The sequence below is a fragment of the Oncorhynchus masou genome, chromosome 27 (assembly GCF_036934945.1).
Source record: "Oncorhynchus masou masou isolate Uvic2021 chromosome 27, UVic_Omas_1.1, whole genome shotgun sequence".
NCBI lineage: Eukaryota > Metazoa > Chordata > Actinopteri > Salmoniformes > Salmonidae > Oncorhynchus > Oncorhynchus masou.
In genome coordinates, this window is record NC_088238.1 from 35,584,373 (window position 1) to 35,601,862 (window position 17,490).

The 17,490-nt window shown below is 41.1% G+C and overlaps 1 protein-coding gene across 5 annotated transcripts in view; it reads right to left on the reverse strand.

Moving 5' to 3' along the window:
- Window positions 1-17,490, reverse strand: part of LOC135516068 (lysine-specific demethylase 5A-like) — a 96,127-nt gene that overhangs the window by 44,306 nt on the left and 34,331 nt on the right. For 3 of the 5 annotated variants that reach the window (XM_064940072.1, XM_064940070.1, XM_064940074.1), the window contains exons 7-13: window positions 6,654-6,748; window positions 6,237-6,404; window positions 4,541-4,660; window positions 2,559-2,717; window positions 2,108-2,289; window positions 1,148-1,310; window positions 284-403 (exon numbers count right to left, since the gene is read on the reverse strand). In XM_064940072.1, the coding sequence (XP_064796144.1) occupies window positions 284-403; window positions 1,148-1,310; window positions 2,108-2,289; window positions 2,559-2,717; window positions 4,541-4,660; window positions 6,237-6,404; window positions 6,654-6,748 (1,007 nt within the window). The remainder of the gene's footprint in view (window positions 1-283; window positions 404-1,147; window positions 1,311-2,107; window positions 2,290-2,558; window positions 2,718-4,540; window positions 4,661-6,236; window positions 6,405-6,653; window positions 6,749-17,490) is intronic. The other 2 variants (XM_064940075.1, XM_064940071.1) reach the window with 1 other exon arrangement.

Consider the following 17,490-nt stretch of genomic DNA (forward strand, 5'->3'; position numbering starts at 1 on the left):
AGTTTAGGTCAGTGACTAAAATATTCGCAATGCGCTTGTTAGCATTTAGTTAGCATTCACTATGGGATTTTACATGTTCTTGTTAGCACTGTTAACCTTTAGATTACAGATTATCAATTGGGTTTGAAAACAGTGCCGGTATTACCGAATATTCCGTTATGGCACAAAATCGGTATGAAGGTATGATAATCTTGATATACCGCCCGAACCTACTCCAAATTTCAATTAAACATTCTGGTAATATGTGTTTACACGCAAACACTTGCTAAAACTTTAAACTCACCCAGTCTGCGGTACAGAAGTTGACAGCTTCAGCAAAGTTGTATCCCTGGTTGAAACCACTGTGGTAGGCTCTGGGAAAGGTCACCACAAACTCCCCCGCACACTGGTTGGTGCGGAAAACCTAAGTGGCACAAACACACACCAGTAAAAGACAAGATGCAGAATTGGTCTTGTAAAAACAGCTGTGGAAAAAGTACCCAATTGTCATACTTGAGTAAAAGTAAAGATGCCTTACTAGAAAATGACTCAAGCAAAAGTCACCCAGTAAAATACTACTTGAGTAAAAGTCTAAAAGTAAAAATTATTTAAATTTGCTTATATTACGCAAACCATATGGCAGTTCTCTTTTTTTCAATTTATGGATAGCCAGGGGCACACTCAAACACTCTGACATCATTTACAAATGAAGCATGTGTTTAGTGAGTCCGTCAGATCAGAGGCAATAGGGTAAACCAGGGATGTTTTCTTGATAAATTTGTGAATTGGACAATTTTCCTGTCCTGCTAAGCATTCAAAATGTAACGGGAACTTTTGGGTGTCAGGCAAAATGTCTGGCGAATGTAGTTAAGTAAAGGTTGTCCAAAATATAAAACAGTAAAGTTCAGTATCGATACCCCAAAAAACTACTCAAGCAGTACTTTAAAGTATTTTTACTTAAGTACTTCACACCATTGCGTAAAAGAGGCCAGGGGCCGTATGTATCAAGCGTCTCAGAGGCGGAGTTCTGATCGAGGGTCAGATCTCGACCCTTGAGATATATAAACTTATTCATTGTGATCCAACAGGAAAAACTGTTCCTATATCAGCACTCCTCCTATGAAACAGTTGATACATACAGCTACTGATGGAAACGCAAACTACATACGGGCACTCCGTGCTCCATGAGGACGTTGGGATTCATGATGGTGACAAGCTGGTGCAACAGGTCAGGCTGAGAGTCAAACAGCTCTGGGGCCAGCTTCTTCATCACTGACTCCAGCTGCTCTGCCGCGTGGGCCGGGACACCATACCAAGTCTTAGGCTCCCCCCTGGAGAGACAGGCAGAGAGAGAGAAGATGGTTAACCAATCAGACAAATGAAGATAGGGAGAACAATTGTATCTACGACCCATTGCAATGTAATGGGAATTTTAATGTTGGTGCTTTTCTTATAACACATTTCTGTGTTCTATTACAATCTTCGGCAAAATCATTCACAAGGAGATTCCTGCAAAAATATTATTTGAAGATTAAATAGAGGGCTGTTATAAGCCAATGTTTGTGTTCATTCAAGTGACTGTACAAATCCTCACTTATCAGTAGCTGCAATTTGGCAGTACGCCCAGATGTTGTTTTGAGAACGAACAAAAGTTCTGTTTCAAGGTTTCAGAGAGGAGAGGAGAAGCCTCGTGAGGTGTTGGTCTGTCATGTTATGAAACAGTATTGGTCAGTCACATGAATGAAACAAATGGTAATGATTAATTAATTATGCTAAATCATGCAAATATAACTTGTCTGTGTATAGCCATATATAAGACAACTGCTGGGAATGGTCCAGGGAGAGCTCCTGATTGACATGTGTACTATGGTGTATTGAGAGTTGGAACCTCTCCAGCGCGCTGACAATAAACAAAGATTAATTTAAGATTTACTTTCCCTGTGTAAGAATTTTTCCATAACAGCAACATTGTATACGGTTTACATTGTTTTGTGAATTTGTCTGTCTCTTCCCACTGAGGACTTAAAAAAACATGTTATCTGTGTCCTTTGAACAAAAAAATATAGTATTACTAAATACTTGGGTAAGGGGCTGATTTAGGACAAGAAATTCATGTTTGTTACTTTACCAGTGCAGGAAGTTGATGGAGTAGCTCCAGTGGTCCTCGATGTGCCAGCAGAAGGAGGAGAAGCACATGCCCACATAGAGCCAGGGCACCTTCATGCCAGAGATATCCACGTTTATGTGGGTAAGGACCGACTGCTCCAGGACTGGCATGTTATTCAGGTTCCAGCCTGAATTGGCATACTCCTACAGAAGAACAAGACAGAGGTGATCAAAGTTACTTATTGATCGTAAATCATAAAAGCAAGCCGTTAAGGGCGTGGATTTCATACTGGGGCTCAAAATTAATCTTTCAACGATTCCTTGTGTCCTTTCCTCTCTCTAGTCCATAAAAGGCATTAGAGGAGAAGGTCCGAATGTAGGAACAGATCTTCACCTCCAATGCGTTTTGAAAAGGTGGCGAAAGACTAACGAGACAGAGTCGAGGTCATTTGTCCCAGTTGGTGCATAGTTACCTCTTCGTCTCCCAGTAGCCGTCTCTTGCCATCCCTAACGGGGAAGCCGCTGCCCACCTCCTTAGAGCTGATGTCAGCTCCGTACTCCACAATGACATCCTCCTCGATGGAGCTCACCAGACGCCAGAACTCCTTCTCCACTAGCTCTGTAGGCACCATCTGGGGGTGCAGAGAAAGGAGAACACACACATGCATTGTTTAAATGTGATTGCGCATTAGTGGGAGAGAAAGGTTAGGTGATCAACTTCAAACAGCATGAAGGACGAAAAAAAAAAAGATAGATCACCCCGAAAAAGTGTGTTGAATACGTCGGACTTGATTTTGAGATGGACCTAGCCAGAACATACAGTGGGGCAAAAAAAGTATTTAGTCAGCCACCAATTGTGCAAGTTCTCCCACTTAAAAAGATGAGGCCTGTAATTTTCATCATAGGGTACACTTCAACTATGACAGACAAAATGAGAAAAAAAATTCCTGAAAATTACATTGTAGGATTTTATATGAATTTATTTGCAAATTATGGTGGAAAATACGTATTTGGTCACCTACAAACAAGCAAGATTTCTGGCTCTCACAGACCTGTAACTTCTTTAAGAGGCTCCCCTGTCCTCCACTCGTTACCTGTATTAATGGCACCTGTTTGAACTTGTTATCAGTATAAAAGACACCTGTCCACAACCTCAAAGAGTCACACTCCAAACTCCACTATGGCAAAGACCAAAGAGCTGTCAAAGGACACCAGAAACAAAATTGTAGACCTGCACCAGGCTGGGAAGACTGAATCTGCAGTAGGTAAGCATCTTGGTTTGAAGAAATCAACTGTGGGAGCAATTATTAGGAAATGGAAGACATACAAGACAACTGACAATCTCCCTCGATCTGGGGCTCCACGCAAGATCTCACCCCGTGGGGTCAAAATGATCACAAGAACGGTGAGCAAAAATCCCAGAACCACACGGGGGGATCTAGTGAATGACCTGCAGAGAGCTGGGACCAAAGTAACAAAGCCTACCATCAGTAACACACTACGCCACCAGGGACTCAAATCCTGCAGTGCCAGACGTGTCCCCCTGCTTAAGCCAGTACATGTCCAGGCCCGTCTGAAGTTTGCTAGAGAGCATTTGGATGATCCAGAAGAAGATTGGGAGAATGTCATATGAAACCAAAATATAACTTTTTGGTAAAAACTCAACTCGTCGTGTTTGGAGGACAAAGAATGCTGAGTTGCATCCAAAGAACACCATACCTACTGTGAAGCACGGGGATGCAAACATCATGCTTTGGGGCAGTTTTTCTGCAAAGGGACCAGGACGACTGATCCGTGTAAAGGAAAGAATGAATGGGGCCATGTATTGTGAGATTTTGAGTGAAAACCTCCTTCCATCAGCAAGGGCATTGAAGATGACACGTGGCTGGGTTTTTCAGCATGACAATGATCCCAAACACACCGCCCGGGCAACAAAGGAGTGGCTTCGTAAGAAGCATTTCAAGGTCCTGGAGTGGCCTAGCCAGTCTCCAGATCTCAACCCCATAGAAAATCTTTGGAGGGAGTTGAAAGTCCGTGTTGCCCAGCAACAGCCCCAAAACATCACTGCTCTAGAGGAGATCTGCATGGAGGAATGGGCCAAAATACCAGCAACAGTGTGTGAAAACCTTGTGAAGACAGAAAACGTTTGACCTCTGTCATTGCCAACAAAGGGTATATAACAAAGTATTGAGATAAACTTTTGTTATTGACCCAATACTTATTTTCCACCATAATTTGCAAATAAATTCATAAAAAAATCCTACAATATGATTTTCTGGATTTTTTCTCTCTCATTTTGTCTGTCAGCCTCAGTGTACCTATGCTGAAAAGTACAGGCCTCTCATCTTTTTAAGTGGGAGAACTTGCACAATTGGTGGCTGACTAAATAATTTTTTGCCCCACTGTATGTATTTTTGCCTATTACTCAAGGTGACCGTTTGATTTTGATACGTACGTGCACAGGCATGTTGAAGTAGTCTGACTTGAAGTGGTCAGCCATCTCTCCAAAGCTCTGGAGGGTGTACTCCCTCACGGCTTGCTCAAAGCCAAACGCCTCCCGCGGCTTACTGCACTCCTGTAGGGTGAAAATCAAAAAATATTTTATATGAGATTCTTCAAAGCAGACACCACTTGCCTTGACAATTTTACACTGTTGGCATTCTCTCAACCAGCTTCACCTGGAATGCTTTTCCAGTTTTGAAGGAGTTCCCACATATGCTCTAATTGGCTGAATTTCCTTCAGTCTGCGGTCCAACTCAATTGGGTTGAGGTTGGGTGATTGGGGAGGCCAAGGTCACCTGATGCAGCACTCCATCACAGCACTCCGCCCTTACACAGCCTGGAGGTTTTTGGTCATCGGCCTGTTGAAAACAAATGATAGTCCCACTAAGCGCAAAGCAGATGGGATGGAATATTGCTGCAGAATGATGTGGTAGCCATGCTGGTTAAATGGGGAACCACACATGCGGAGATCATCCTCTCACCTACTCTGCGTCTGAAAGACACGGCGGTTGGAACCACCATTCTCAAATTTGGACAAAGACAGATTTCCACCGGTCGATTGTCCATTGCTCGTATTTCTTGTCCCAAGCAAGTCTCTTCTTCTTATTGGTGTCCTTTAGTAGTAGTTTCTTTGTAGCAATTCGACCCTGAAGGACTGATTCACGCAGCCCCCTCAGAAAAGTTGATGTTGAGATGTCTGTTACTTGAACTCAGAAGCATTTATTCGGGCTGAATTTTCTGAGGCTGGTACCTCTAATGAACTTGTCCTCTGCAGCAGAGGTAAGTCCGGGTCTTCCTTTCCTGTGGCGGTCCTCGTGAGAGCCAATTTCATCATAGTGCTTGGTTTTTGCGACTACACTTGAAGTTCTTGACATTTTCCGTATTGACTGACCTCCATGTCTTAAAGTAATGATGGACTGTCGTTTCTCTTTGCTTATTAGAGATGTTCTTGCCATAATATGGACTTGGTCTTTTACCAAATAGGGCTCTCTTCTGTATACCCCCCTACCTTGTCACAATTTCTGATTGGCTCAAATGCATTGAGGAAAGAAATCCCACAAATTAACCAGGCACACCTGTTAATTGAAATGCATTCCAGGTGACTACCTCAAGAAGCTGGGTGAGAGAATGCCAAGAGTGTACAAAGCTGTCATCAAGGCAAAGGGTGGCTATTTGAAGAAGCTCAAATATATGCTGATTTGTTTAACACTTTTTTGGTTACTACTATTCCATATGTGTTTTTTCCTAGTTCCGATGTCTTCAGTAAATATTCTACAATGTAGAAATTGTAAAAATAAAGAAAAACCCTTGAATGAGTAGGGGTGTCAAACTTGACCGGTTCTGTATATCATCACAGCTTAACAAACACTACAACCTATTCATACGGAGCCAAAATTATAACACGTGGTAGGCAGGTGTGAACTGTATGTATTTATGCACTATATGTGATGATGTTGTGCTATTTGAGATACATTTTCCGAAAGCAATACAAGAAATAAATTATTATAATTCACAACTTCTGCAAAAATCTTCCATTGAAATAGAATACATGCATGACGAGCATGAAAATTAAAGTTAACTGTCGTGGGTTTCTTAAGTGAGAAATCAGCTTCGGCTTGGGTAGTGGCAGGGTCACCAGAGTTCCATACCTCAGCAACACATTTGGGGCATCGCCAATCCCCCTTAGGGACATCTTGTAGGGGCGGAATCAGACAGAAGGTGTGGTAGCTGTCATCACAGCCGTCACACAGCAGGAGACGGTCCTCCTCGTCACCCCGCCCACACATCAGGCACATGTACAGGTCAATCTGGGGTATCTATAACAGGAAATACAGAATAATAATAAATCAAATGATTACGTTCAAAAAGTGGTCCATGAAACAAAAAATATATTTTGAGCTGTTGTCCACTAGTGATTCATTTGTTTCTAAGCACTCTAGTGAGTTAGAACAGGACAACACAGACAGTAAAGAAATGTTAAAATCAACTCATACTTACAAAAAAATCTAGATTTATTATAGAATATTAGACCGACACAAATGAGGAAGTTAACTGGTGATACTCACAAAGTTGACCTCCAGGGTTTCTTTGCGTGGTCGCATCTTAATGGTGAAGGCCTGGGCCTTCAGGTGACGCTGCTTCTTATTGAACCCATCGTCTTCTCATGTAACATAAGAGAACAGAATTGCTCCAATACTGAGCTGAGGGAATTGACATTCCACAACTTGCATTTTCCCCAAAAATACACAAAGAACAGTGCACACTAATTATGCTCCAAAACATTTAATGGGTATAGCAACCAACATTTCGGCACAAAGTGCATTCTTCAGGGTTAAATGGCAAATGCTTGAACCAGGTTAAGTAGACAAACAGTGCAATTAGTTCAGCTAATGAACACAGTGAGGAGAGTATCATTGTAATTAAGAAAATGAGGGACAAAAAATTGGAACTGTTAAAAAAACTAAGATTATACAGCGTGTCAAGATGTAAATAATTGTCCCATGTATTCAACATCTTATGCCAACACGATCAGATATAATTTAAAATCTTGGTCAACCGAGAGTTGTCTTTTCTTTCAAACTTTTTAAACGGTGTATTTTTACAAGTATAGACACCCTGTGTTTGAATGAAATCCACATATGCACTGAACCTCTCTGGTGCTTTGAGTACTGTTGAAATAATGTAGATACAAACAACTCAAAAGGGAACCCGATGTCCACGCTGTGTTAAAATCACTCTCTCCCTCTCCCAGCAGGCACTACAGCACAGCAAGTGTTCATAGTGCTGTCCGCACTGAAGCTGCAACATAAGTACAGTCAATTTTATTTTTTCTTACTTGTCTCTGAGAAGTTCTGTTACCGAAATTGTTTAGGAAAACCATTCCTTCCCTATTCTATCAACCCTTTCTCTCTTTACGTGAAATATGTGTGCAATGCATCCACATGACCAATAGGGTCTGACCTACAGACAACCATTTTATTGATGTGATTATGGTAATAACAAATGCCCGGCATTATAACAGCAAAATGGATGCGGAGGACATGAAAAAGAAACTTGGGAACATGGGAATGCCAAACAGGTGCCGTTAGATTACAATATAATTGTTCTGCCCATTTGGAACAATGTAAACATTAAATAAATGAAGTAATACCAGAGTCTGCTTTAAAACCTTTAATACAGCATAGCAAATATTAAAAACAGACGAATTTGTGAAATTGCTTTACACAACGCAAAATGTTGGGTGAGGCTTGGTGCTCACATAAATCAGAGAAGGATATTATAAACAAACATTCAAACAGGCAACAAAAGCAGGATCTGTCTTACTTCTGTTGGTAGATATATATATGGATTATTTATAAATTAAGGCACGCTTAACAGTTAGGCTATTGAGTATAGGCCCAATTAAGTTGGGGTTTCCTCTCGCCTCAATTTTCTAAGTCAATTAAGGCACGGGTTGTTTCCTCATCGCCTCACTCTGCCGCTGTCTCTGCCGCATAGTTCTCAACACCAATATGCTGGTTAACTTTGCTATAATGCACATAGCAACATACAGGGAATGGCGCCATTTCAACGCTGCACTTTAAAAAAAAAAAATTTATTTCACCTTTATTTAACCAGGTAGGCTAGTTGAGAACAATTTCTCATTTGCAACTGCGACCTGGCCAAGATAAAGCTTAGCAGTGTGAACAGACAACACAGAGTTACACATGGAGTAAACAATTAGCAAGTCAATAACACTGTACAAAAAAAGGGGAGTCTATATACATTGTGTGCAAAAGGCATGAGGAGGTAGGCGAATAATTACAATTTTGCAAATTAGCACTGGAGTGATAAATGATCAGATGGTCATGTACAGGTAGAGATATTGGTGTGCAAAAGAGCAGAAAAGTAAATAAATAAAAACAGTATGGGGATGAGGTAGGTGAAAATGGGTGGGCTATTTACCAATAGAATATGTACAGCTGCAGCGATCGGTTAGCTGCTCAGATAGCACAAGTTTGAAGTTGGTGAGGGAGATAAAAGTCTCCAACTTCAGGGATTTTTGCAATTCGTTCCAGTCACAGGCAGCAGAGTACTGGAACGAAAGGCGGCCAAATGAGGTGTTGGCTTTAGGGATGATCAGTGAGATACACCTGCTGGAGCGTGTGCTACGGATGGGTGTTGCCATCGTGACCAGTGAACTGAGATAAGGCGGAGCTTTACCTAGCATGGACTTGTAGATGACCTGGAGCAAGTGGGTCTGGCGACGAATATGTAGCGAGGGCCAGCCGACTAGAGCATACAAGTCGCAGTGGTGGGTGGTATAAGGTGCTTTAGTGACAAAACGGATGGCACTGTGATAAACTGCATCCAGTTTGCTGAGTAGAGTGTTGGAGGCAATTTTGTAGATGACATCGCCGAAGTCGAGGATCGGTAGGATAGTCAGTTTTACTAGGGTAAGTTTGGCGGCGTGAGTGAAGGAGGCTTTGTTGCGGAATAGAAAGATGAATCTTGATTTGATTTTCGATTGGAGATGTTTGATATGAGTCTGGAAGGAGAGTTTACAGTCTAGCCAGACACCTAGGTACTTATAGGTGTCCACATATTCAAGGTCGGAACCATCCAGGGTGGTGATGCTCGTCGGGCATGCGGGTGCAGGCAGCGAGCGGTTGAAAAGCATGCATTTGGTTTTACTAGCGTTTAAGAGCAGTTGGAGGCCGCGGAAGGAGTGTTGTATGGCATTGAAGCTCGTTTGGAGGTTAGATAGCACAGTGTCCAAGGACGGGCCGGAAGTATATAGAATGGTGTCGTCTGCGTAGAGGTGGATCAGGGAATCGCCCGCAGCAAGAGCAGCATCATTGATATATACAGAGAAAAGAGTCGGCCCGAGAATTGAACCCTGTGGCATCCCCATAGAGACTGCCAGAGGACCGGACAGCATGCCCTCCGATTTGAAGATTGTTTCAGAACTGTTCGGTGACCACTATCCATTATGGGAAAAAAATATTACTTTATGATAAATGTCTCTGTTAGTGTTGCACCATTATTCTTACATAATATAACCATTTACAATTTCAGTACCACGTCTTAGAGTGATGGACCGTGAGATCCCTGAAGGCCTCTGCAATGGATTAGTCCACTGAGACATATGAATCAAACAGGTGTTTGGTGCACCATAAAAAATATATATAAATTTGCGACTCCTCGACAAAAGAAATCTCAGTTAAACAAGTCTATTGGCCAAACAATTGACTAAAAATACACTAGAGACAGTGCCTTCGGAAAGTATTCAGACGCCTTGACTTTATCACATTTCAGCCTTTTCTAAAATGTATTAAATAAAAACTCATTGATCTACACACAATACCCCATAATAAAAAAGAGAAAGAGGTTTTGGAATGACTATATTTATAAAAAAATATATATATAAAAAAACGTATTTATATAAGTATTCAGACCCTTTGCTATGAGACTTGAAATTGAGCTCAGGTGCATCCTGTTTCCACTGATCATGCTTGAGATGTTTCTACAACTTGACTGGAGTTCCCCTGCGGTAAATTAAATTGGACATGATTTGGAAAGGCACACACCTGTCTATATAAAAAGGTCCCACAGTTGACAGTGCATGTCAGAGAAAAAAACCAAGCCATGAGGTCGAAAGAATTGCCCGTAGAGCTCTGAGACATGATTGTGTCAAGGCACAGATCTGGGGAAAGGTACCAAAACATTTCTGCAGCATTGAAGGTCCCCAAGAACACAGTGGCCTCCATCATTCTTAAATGGAAGAAGTTTGGAACCACCAAGACTCCTCCTAGAGCTGGCCACACTGAGCAATCAGGGGAGAATGGCCTTGGTCAAGGAGGTAACCAAGAACCCAATGGTCAATGACAGAGCTCCAGAGTTCTGTGGAGATGGGAGAACCTTCCAGAAGGACAACCATCTCTGCAGCACTCCACCAATCAGGCCTTTATGGAGTGGCCAGACAGAAGCCACCTGACAGCCCGCTTGGAGTTTGCCAAAAGGCACCTAAAGACTCTCAGATCATGAGAAACAAGATTCTCTTGTCTAATGAAAACAAGATTGAAGTCCTTGGCCTGAATGCCAAGCATCACGTCTGGAGGAAACCTGGATCCATCAGGATAAAGGCTAAGTACAGAGTTTCTTTAAAACCTGCTCCAAAGAGCTCAAGACCTCAGACTGGGGCGAAGGATCACCTTCCAACAGGACAACGACCCTAAGCACACAGCCAAGACAATGCAGGAGTGGCTTTAGGACAAGTCTCTGAATGTCCTTAACCTGTCTAGGACTGGGGTTCAGCTAGCGGAGTGCAGTGCACCAAATTCAAAACAACAAAAATCACATAATGACAATTCCTCAAGCATACAAGTATTTTACACCATTTTAAAGATAGAATTCTCGTTAATCCAGCCACAGTGTCTGATTTCAAAAATAATTTACAGTGAAAGCACCACAAACTATTATGTTTGGTCACCACCAAGCCACAGCCATTATTCCAGCCAAAGAGAGGAGTCACAAAAAGCAGAAATAGAGAAAAAAATTCATCACTAACCTTTGATGATCTCCATCAGACACTCCTAGGACTTCAAGTTACACAATACATGTATGTTTTGTTTGATAAAGTTCATATTTATATCCAAAAATCTCAGTTTACATTGGCGCGTTACGCTCAGTAGTTCTAAAACATGCAGTGATTGTGCAGAGAGCCACATCAATTTACAGAAATACTCATAATAAACATTGATTAAGATACAACTATTATACATGGAACTTTTGATAAACTTCTCCTTAATGCACCCGCTGTGTTAGATTTCAAAAAAACTTTACGGAGAAATCAAACCATGCAATAATCTGAGTACAGCCTTTAGACAACAAAGCAGCCAAAAATATACCCGCCATATTGGGCAGTCAACATTAGTCAGAAATAGCATTTTAAATAGTCACTTGCCTTTGATGATCTTCATCAGAATGCACTACCAGGAATCCCAGTTCCACCATAAATGTTTGATATGTTCGATAATGTCCATCAGTTACATCCAAATATCTTCTTTTGTTAGGGCGTTTGGTAAACAAATTCAAAAGCACGTTCAGGTCGCACCGAACGTAGGATGAAAAGTTAAAAAAGTTCCGTTACAGCCCGTAGAAACATGCCAACCTAAGTATGGAATCAATCTTTAGGATGTTTTTAACATAAAACGTCATTAATGTTCCAACCGGACAATTCCGTTGTCTGTACAAATGAAGTGGAACGTTGCTACCTTTCACATGATCGCGCCAGACCGAGGCTGTGGCACCAGACCACTCACTCAGAGCCCTTATGAGCCCCTCCTTCAGAGTAGAATCCTCAAAACAGGTTCTAAATACTGTTGACATCTAGGGGAAATCTTGGGAAGTGAAACATAACTAATATCACCCTGTATCTTCAATGGGGGCTGAGTTGAAAAACTACAAACCTCAGATTTCCCACTTCCTGGTTGGATTTTTCTCAGGTTTTTGCCTGCCATATGAGTTCTGTTATACTCACATACATCATTCAAACAGTTTTAGAAACTTCAGAGTGTTTTCTATCCAAGTGTACTAATTACATGCATATTCCAGGTTTTACAGCTGAGTAGCAGGCAGCTTAATTTGGGCACGTTTTTCATCGAAGCTACCCATTACCCGAAATAAGTTTAATAGCCAAGGGAGAGCCCGGACTTGAACCCGATCAAACAGCTGTGCAGCAACTCTCCCCATCCAACCTGACAGAGCTTAAGAGGATCTGCAGAGAAGAATGGGAGAAACTCCCCAAATCCAGATGTGCAAAGCTTGTAACATCATTCTCAAGAATGATTTCAATTTCTAAACCTGGTTTGGCTTTGTCATTATGGGATATTGTGTGTAGATTGATGAGGGGGGAAAAACAAATGAATCAATGTTAGAATAAGGCTGTAACGTAACAAAAATGTGGAAAAAGTCGAGGGGTCCGTACACTTTCCGAAGGCATGCAAGGATGTATGTATGCACGCACGAACGAACGCATGCATGCATGTATGTATGTACATAAACTCAGCAAAAAAATAAAACATCACTTTTTCAGGGCCCTGTCTATCAAACATAATTCAAAAATCCAAATAACTTCATAGATCTTCAATATGAAGGGTTTAACAAATCACTAGTTAACTACACATGGTTGATGATATGACTAGTTTATCACGCTTGTCCTGCGTTGCATATAATCGATGCGGTGCCTGTTAATTTATCATTGAATCATAGCCTACTTCGCCAAACGGGTGATTTAACAAGCACATTCGTGTAAAAAGCACCATCCTTGCACCAATGTGTACCAAACCATAAACTGCTTTCTTAAGGTCAATACAAAAGTAAATATTTTTAAACCTGCATATTTAGTTAATATTGCCTGTTAACATGCATTTCTTTTAACTAGGGAAATTGTGTCACTTCTCTTGCGTTGTGTCACTTCTCTTGCGTTCATTGCACGCAACAGTTTGGGCCGCCTGGCTTGTTGTGAACTAATTTGCCAGAATTTTACTTAATTATGACGTAACATTGAAGGTTGTGCAATGTAACAGGAATATTTAGACTTATGGATGCCACCCGTTAGATAAAATACGGAACGGTTCCGTATTTCACTGAAAGAATAAACGTTATCTTTTCGAAATGATAGGTCATTAATATGGTCAAATCCGGAAACTAAGGCTCGTATTTCTGTTTGTTATTATGTTATAATTAACTTCTCTAGGGTAGGGGGCAGCATTAGGAATTTTGGATGAAAAGCATTCCTAAATTAAACGGCCTGCTACTCGGGCTCAGAAGATATATATATATATATCTATCTCTCTCACTGGTAGATTTGGATAGAACACACTAAAGTTTCCAAACCTGTTAAAATAATGTCTAAGTATAACAGAACTGATTTGGCAGGCGAAAACCTGAGAAAATCCATTCAGGAAGTATTTTGTTTTTTGTTCTCTACTCAATGCCATTACAGTATCCATTGACTTAGGACTCAATGTGCAGTCCCTATGCCTTCCACTAGATGTTAACAATCGTTAGAAATTGTTTCAGGCTTGTATTCTTATGAGGGAGTAAGACCAGTCTGAATGAGTGGACCCTGACATGTCACAGAGCTTTTTCCATGCGCAATCCCAGAGAGTGCATTTCTTGTTTACCTTTTATATTGACGACGTTATTGTCCGGTTGAAATATTATAGATCTGAGCTAAAAAACAAACCGGAGGATTGAATATAAACATCGTTTGACATGTTTATGAATTTTACGAATACAATTTAGATTTTTTGGGATGCCTGTTTTGACTGCGTTTGAGCCTGTGGATTACTGAAGAAAACACGCAAGCAAAACTGAGGTTTTTGGATATAAAGACACTATCGAACAAAAGGAACATTTATTGAGTAAATTAATGTCTTCTGTGCGCAACCATATGGAGATCAACAAAAAGGTAAGGGATTAATTTTATCTCTATTTCTGAGTTTTGTAACGCTTCTGCTTGGCTGGTTACTGTTTGTCAACTGGGCTATGTTCTCAAATAATCTTAAAGTATGCTGTCGCTGTAAAGCATGTTTTAAATCTGACACCGTGGTTGGATTTACAAGAAGTTCATCTTTAACCCTATGTAAAATCTGTTTTGTTTTCTGAATTTTTATGAGTATTTCTGTATTTGAATTTGGCGCTCTGCAATCTCACTGGATGTTGACTAGATTACCCTAGAGAGGTTAAGTAATGATTTGATATTTGATAGAACAGTCTGATTGAGTGGTGGTAGGCAGCAGCAGGCTCGTAAGCATTCATTCAAACAGCATTGAGCTGTTTATGACTTCAAGCCTATCAACTCCTGAGCTAGTTAGCGGGGTGTGCGCTAATAGCGTTTCAAACGGTGACGTCACTTGATCTGAGACCTTGAAGTAGTTGTTCGCCTTGCTTTGCAAAGGCCGCGGCTTTTCTGGAACAATGTGTAACGATGCTTCGAGGGTAGCTGTTGTCCGTGAGTTCCCGTTTCGAGCCCAGGTAGGGGCAAGGAGAGGAACGGAAGCTATACTGTTACACTGGCAATACTAAAGTGCCTATAAGAACATCTAATAGTCAAAGGTAAATGAAATACAAATGGTAGAGAGAGAAATAGTCCTACAATAACTACAACCTAAAACATCTTACCTGGGAATATTGAAGACTCATTTTAAAGGGAACCACCAGCTTTCGTATGTTCTCATGTTCTGAGCGAGGAACTTAAACATTAGCTTTCTTACATGGCACATAATGCACTTTTACGTTCTACTCCAACACTTTGTTTTTTCATTATTTAAACATGTTTGATTATTTATTTGAGGCTAAATTGATTTTATTGATGTATTATATTAACTAAAAGTGTTCATTCAGTATTATTGTAATTGTCATTAATGCAAATAATAATTATTATTATAATAATTATATATAATAATAACAATAATATAAAAAAAAAATTTTTTTAATTGGCCGATTGAATCGGTATCGGCTTTTTTGGTCCTCCAATAATCGGTATTGGCGTTGAAAAATCATAATCGGTCGACCTCTAGCATGTACAGTTGAATTCAGAAGTTTACATACACCTGCCATCCTGTATGTGTGTTGTTCAGATTTACCGATCCTGTACAGGTGTTGCACATGGTCTGCCACTGCGAGGACGATCAGCTGTCCGTCCTGTCTCCCTATAGCGCTGTCATAAGAAGGGCTATATAAATACATTTGATCTTAGGTGTCTCACAGTACGTGCATTGCAATCTATAGCCCTGGCCACATCTACAGTCCTCATGCCCCCTTGCAGCATGCCTAAGGCACGTTCACACAGATGAGCAAGGACCCTGGGCATCTTTATTTTTTTCCCCCCCAGAGTCAGTAGAAAGGTCTCTCTAGTGTCCTAAGTCTCCATAACTGTGACCTTAATCGTTAATTGTTTATGGTTCATTGAACAAGCATGAGAAACAGTGTTTAACCTTTTTGGGATAAGGGGCAGCATTTTCACTTTTGGATGAATAGCATGCCCAGAGTGAACTGCCTCCTACTCTGTCCCAGATGCTAATATACCGTAATTTCCGGACTATAAGCCGCTACTTTATTCCCACACTTTGAACCTTGCGGTTTATACAATGACGCGGCTGATTTTTCCCGCTTTCACAAGATTCATGCCGCCAAAAAACTGAGCACCGTCACATAATGTGACGTAAATCGAGCGAGCTCAAACTTCCCATCATTCTGATTACGGTAGTAATTTTGTCACCCTCATCATGGCAAAGACATGGAGAAATGCACATGATGCAGCTTTCAAGTTGAAGGCGATAAATCTGGCTGTTGGAAAAGGAAATAGAGCTGCTGCATGGGAGCTTGGCATTAATGAGTCGATGATAAGACGTTGGAAACAGCAGCGTGAGGAACTGACTCAGTGCAGAAAGACAACAAAGGCTTTCAGAGGGAAAAAAAGCAGATGGCCCAAAGTATTTGCAGCCACTCGACATCAGTGTAAATCGTGCATTTAAGGTGGCGCTCCTTGTTCAGTAGAAGGCTTGGATGACAAGTGGGGAGAAACCCTTCACTAAAACGGCCGCAGGCGAAGAGCATCTTATGGTCAAGCCTGCCAGTGGGTCCTGACAGTGTGGAGCATTGTCAAAAAATCCACTATCATCAACGGGTTTCGAAAGGCTGGACTGCTGCGTGTTGAAGGGGCAGCATGAGATTAGCGGGGTATTTGCCTCCGGATGAAAGTGACGAGAGCGACAATGAAAACGATCCAACATCGGATGAAGCAATTCTGAGGCTATTCAACTCCGACAGCGAAGGAGATGACTTCAGTGGTTTCAGTGCACAGGAGGAGAAAGATAGTGACCAATGACTTTCTTGGTAGGCTACCGTTTAAATTTTTGTTACAAGCCGTGTTTCGTTTAAAGGCTGTGTAAAGTTCATTTGTTTCAATGTACCGGTAGGCACCTGCAGCTTATAGACATGTGCGGCTTATTTATGTACAAAATACATATTTTTGAATAATTCAGTGGGTGCGGTTTATATTCAGGTGCGCTTAATAGTCCAGCAATTACGGTATGCATATTATTATTAGTATTGGATAGAAAACACTAGGTTTCTAAAACTAATTGAATGTCTGTGAGTATAACAGAACACATATGGCAGGCGAAAACATGAGAAAAATCCAACGAGGAAGTGGGACATCTGAGGTTTGTAGTTTTTCAAAGCTTGTCCTACCGAATACAGTATCTATGGAGTCAAGTTGCACTTCCTACAGCTTCCACCAGATGTCAACTGTCTTTGGAACCTGGTTTGAGGATTCTACTGTAAAGGAGAGGCACATGAGACCTGTTTGAGTCAGTGGTCTGGCAGAGTGTCTCAGGCTTGTGACACGCGCTCCCGACAGCTCTCTTTCCAGTGCATTTCTTCAGACATAGGAATTCTCTAGTTGGAACATTAGATGTTTTATGTTAAAAACATCCTAAAGATTGATTCCATACATCGTTTGACTTGTTTATACAACCTGTAACGGAACTTTTCGAGTTTTTGTCTGAAACGAAGTGCTCGCGCCTCATGAAGATGGATTACTGGGCTGAACACGCTAACAACAAGTCGCTATTTGGAGATAAATGATGGACTTTATGGAACAAAATCAGTCATTTATTGTCGAACTGGGATTCCTGGGAGTACCTTCTGATGAAGATCATCAAAGTGAACATTTATAGTATTATTTCTAACTTCTGTTGACTCCAAAATGGCGGATAATTCTCTGGCTGGATTGGGCTCTGAGCGCCGCTCTCAGATTATGCTTTTTCCGTAAAGTTTAAAAAAAATCTGACACAGCGGTTTCATTAAGGAGAAGTCTCTAATTGTGTGAATAACTCTTTTATCAATGTT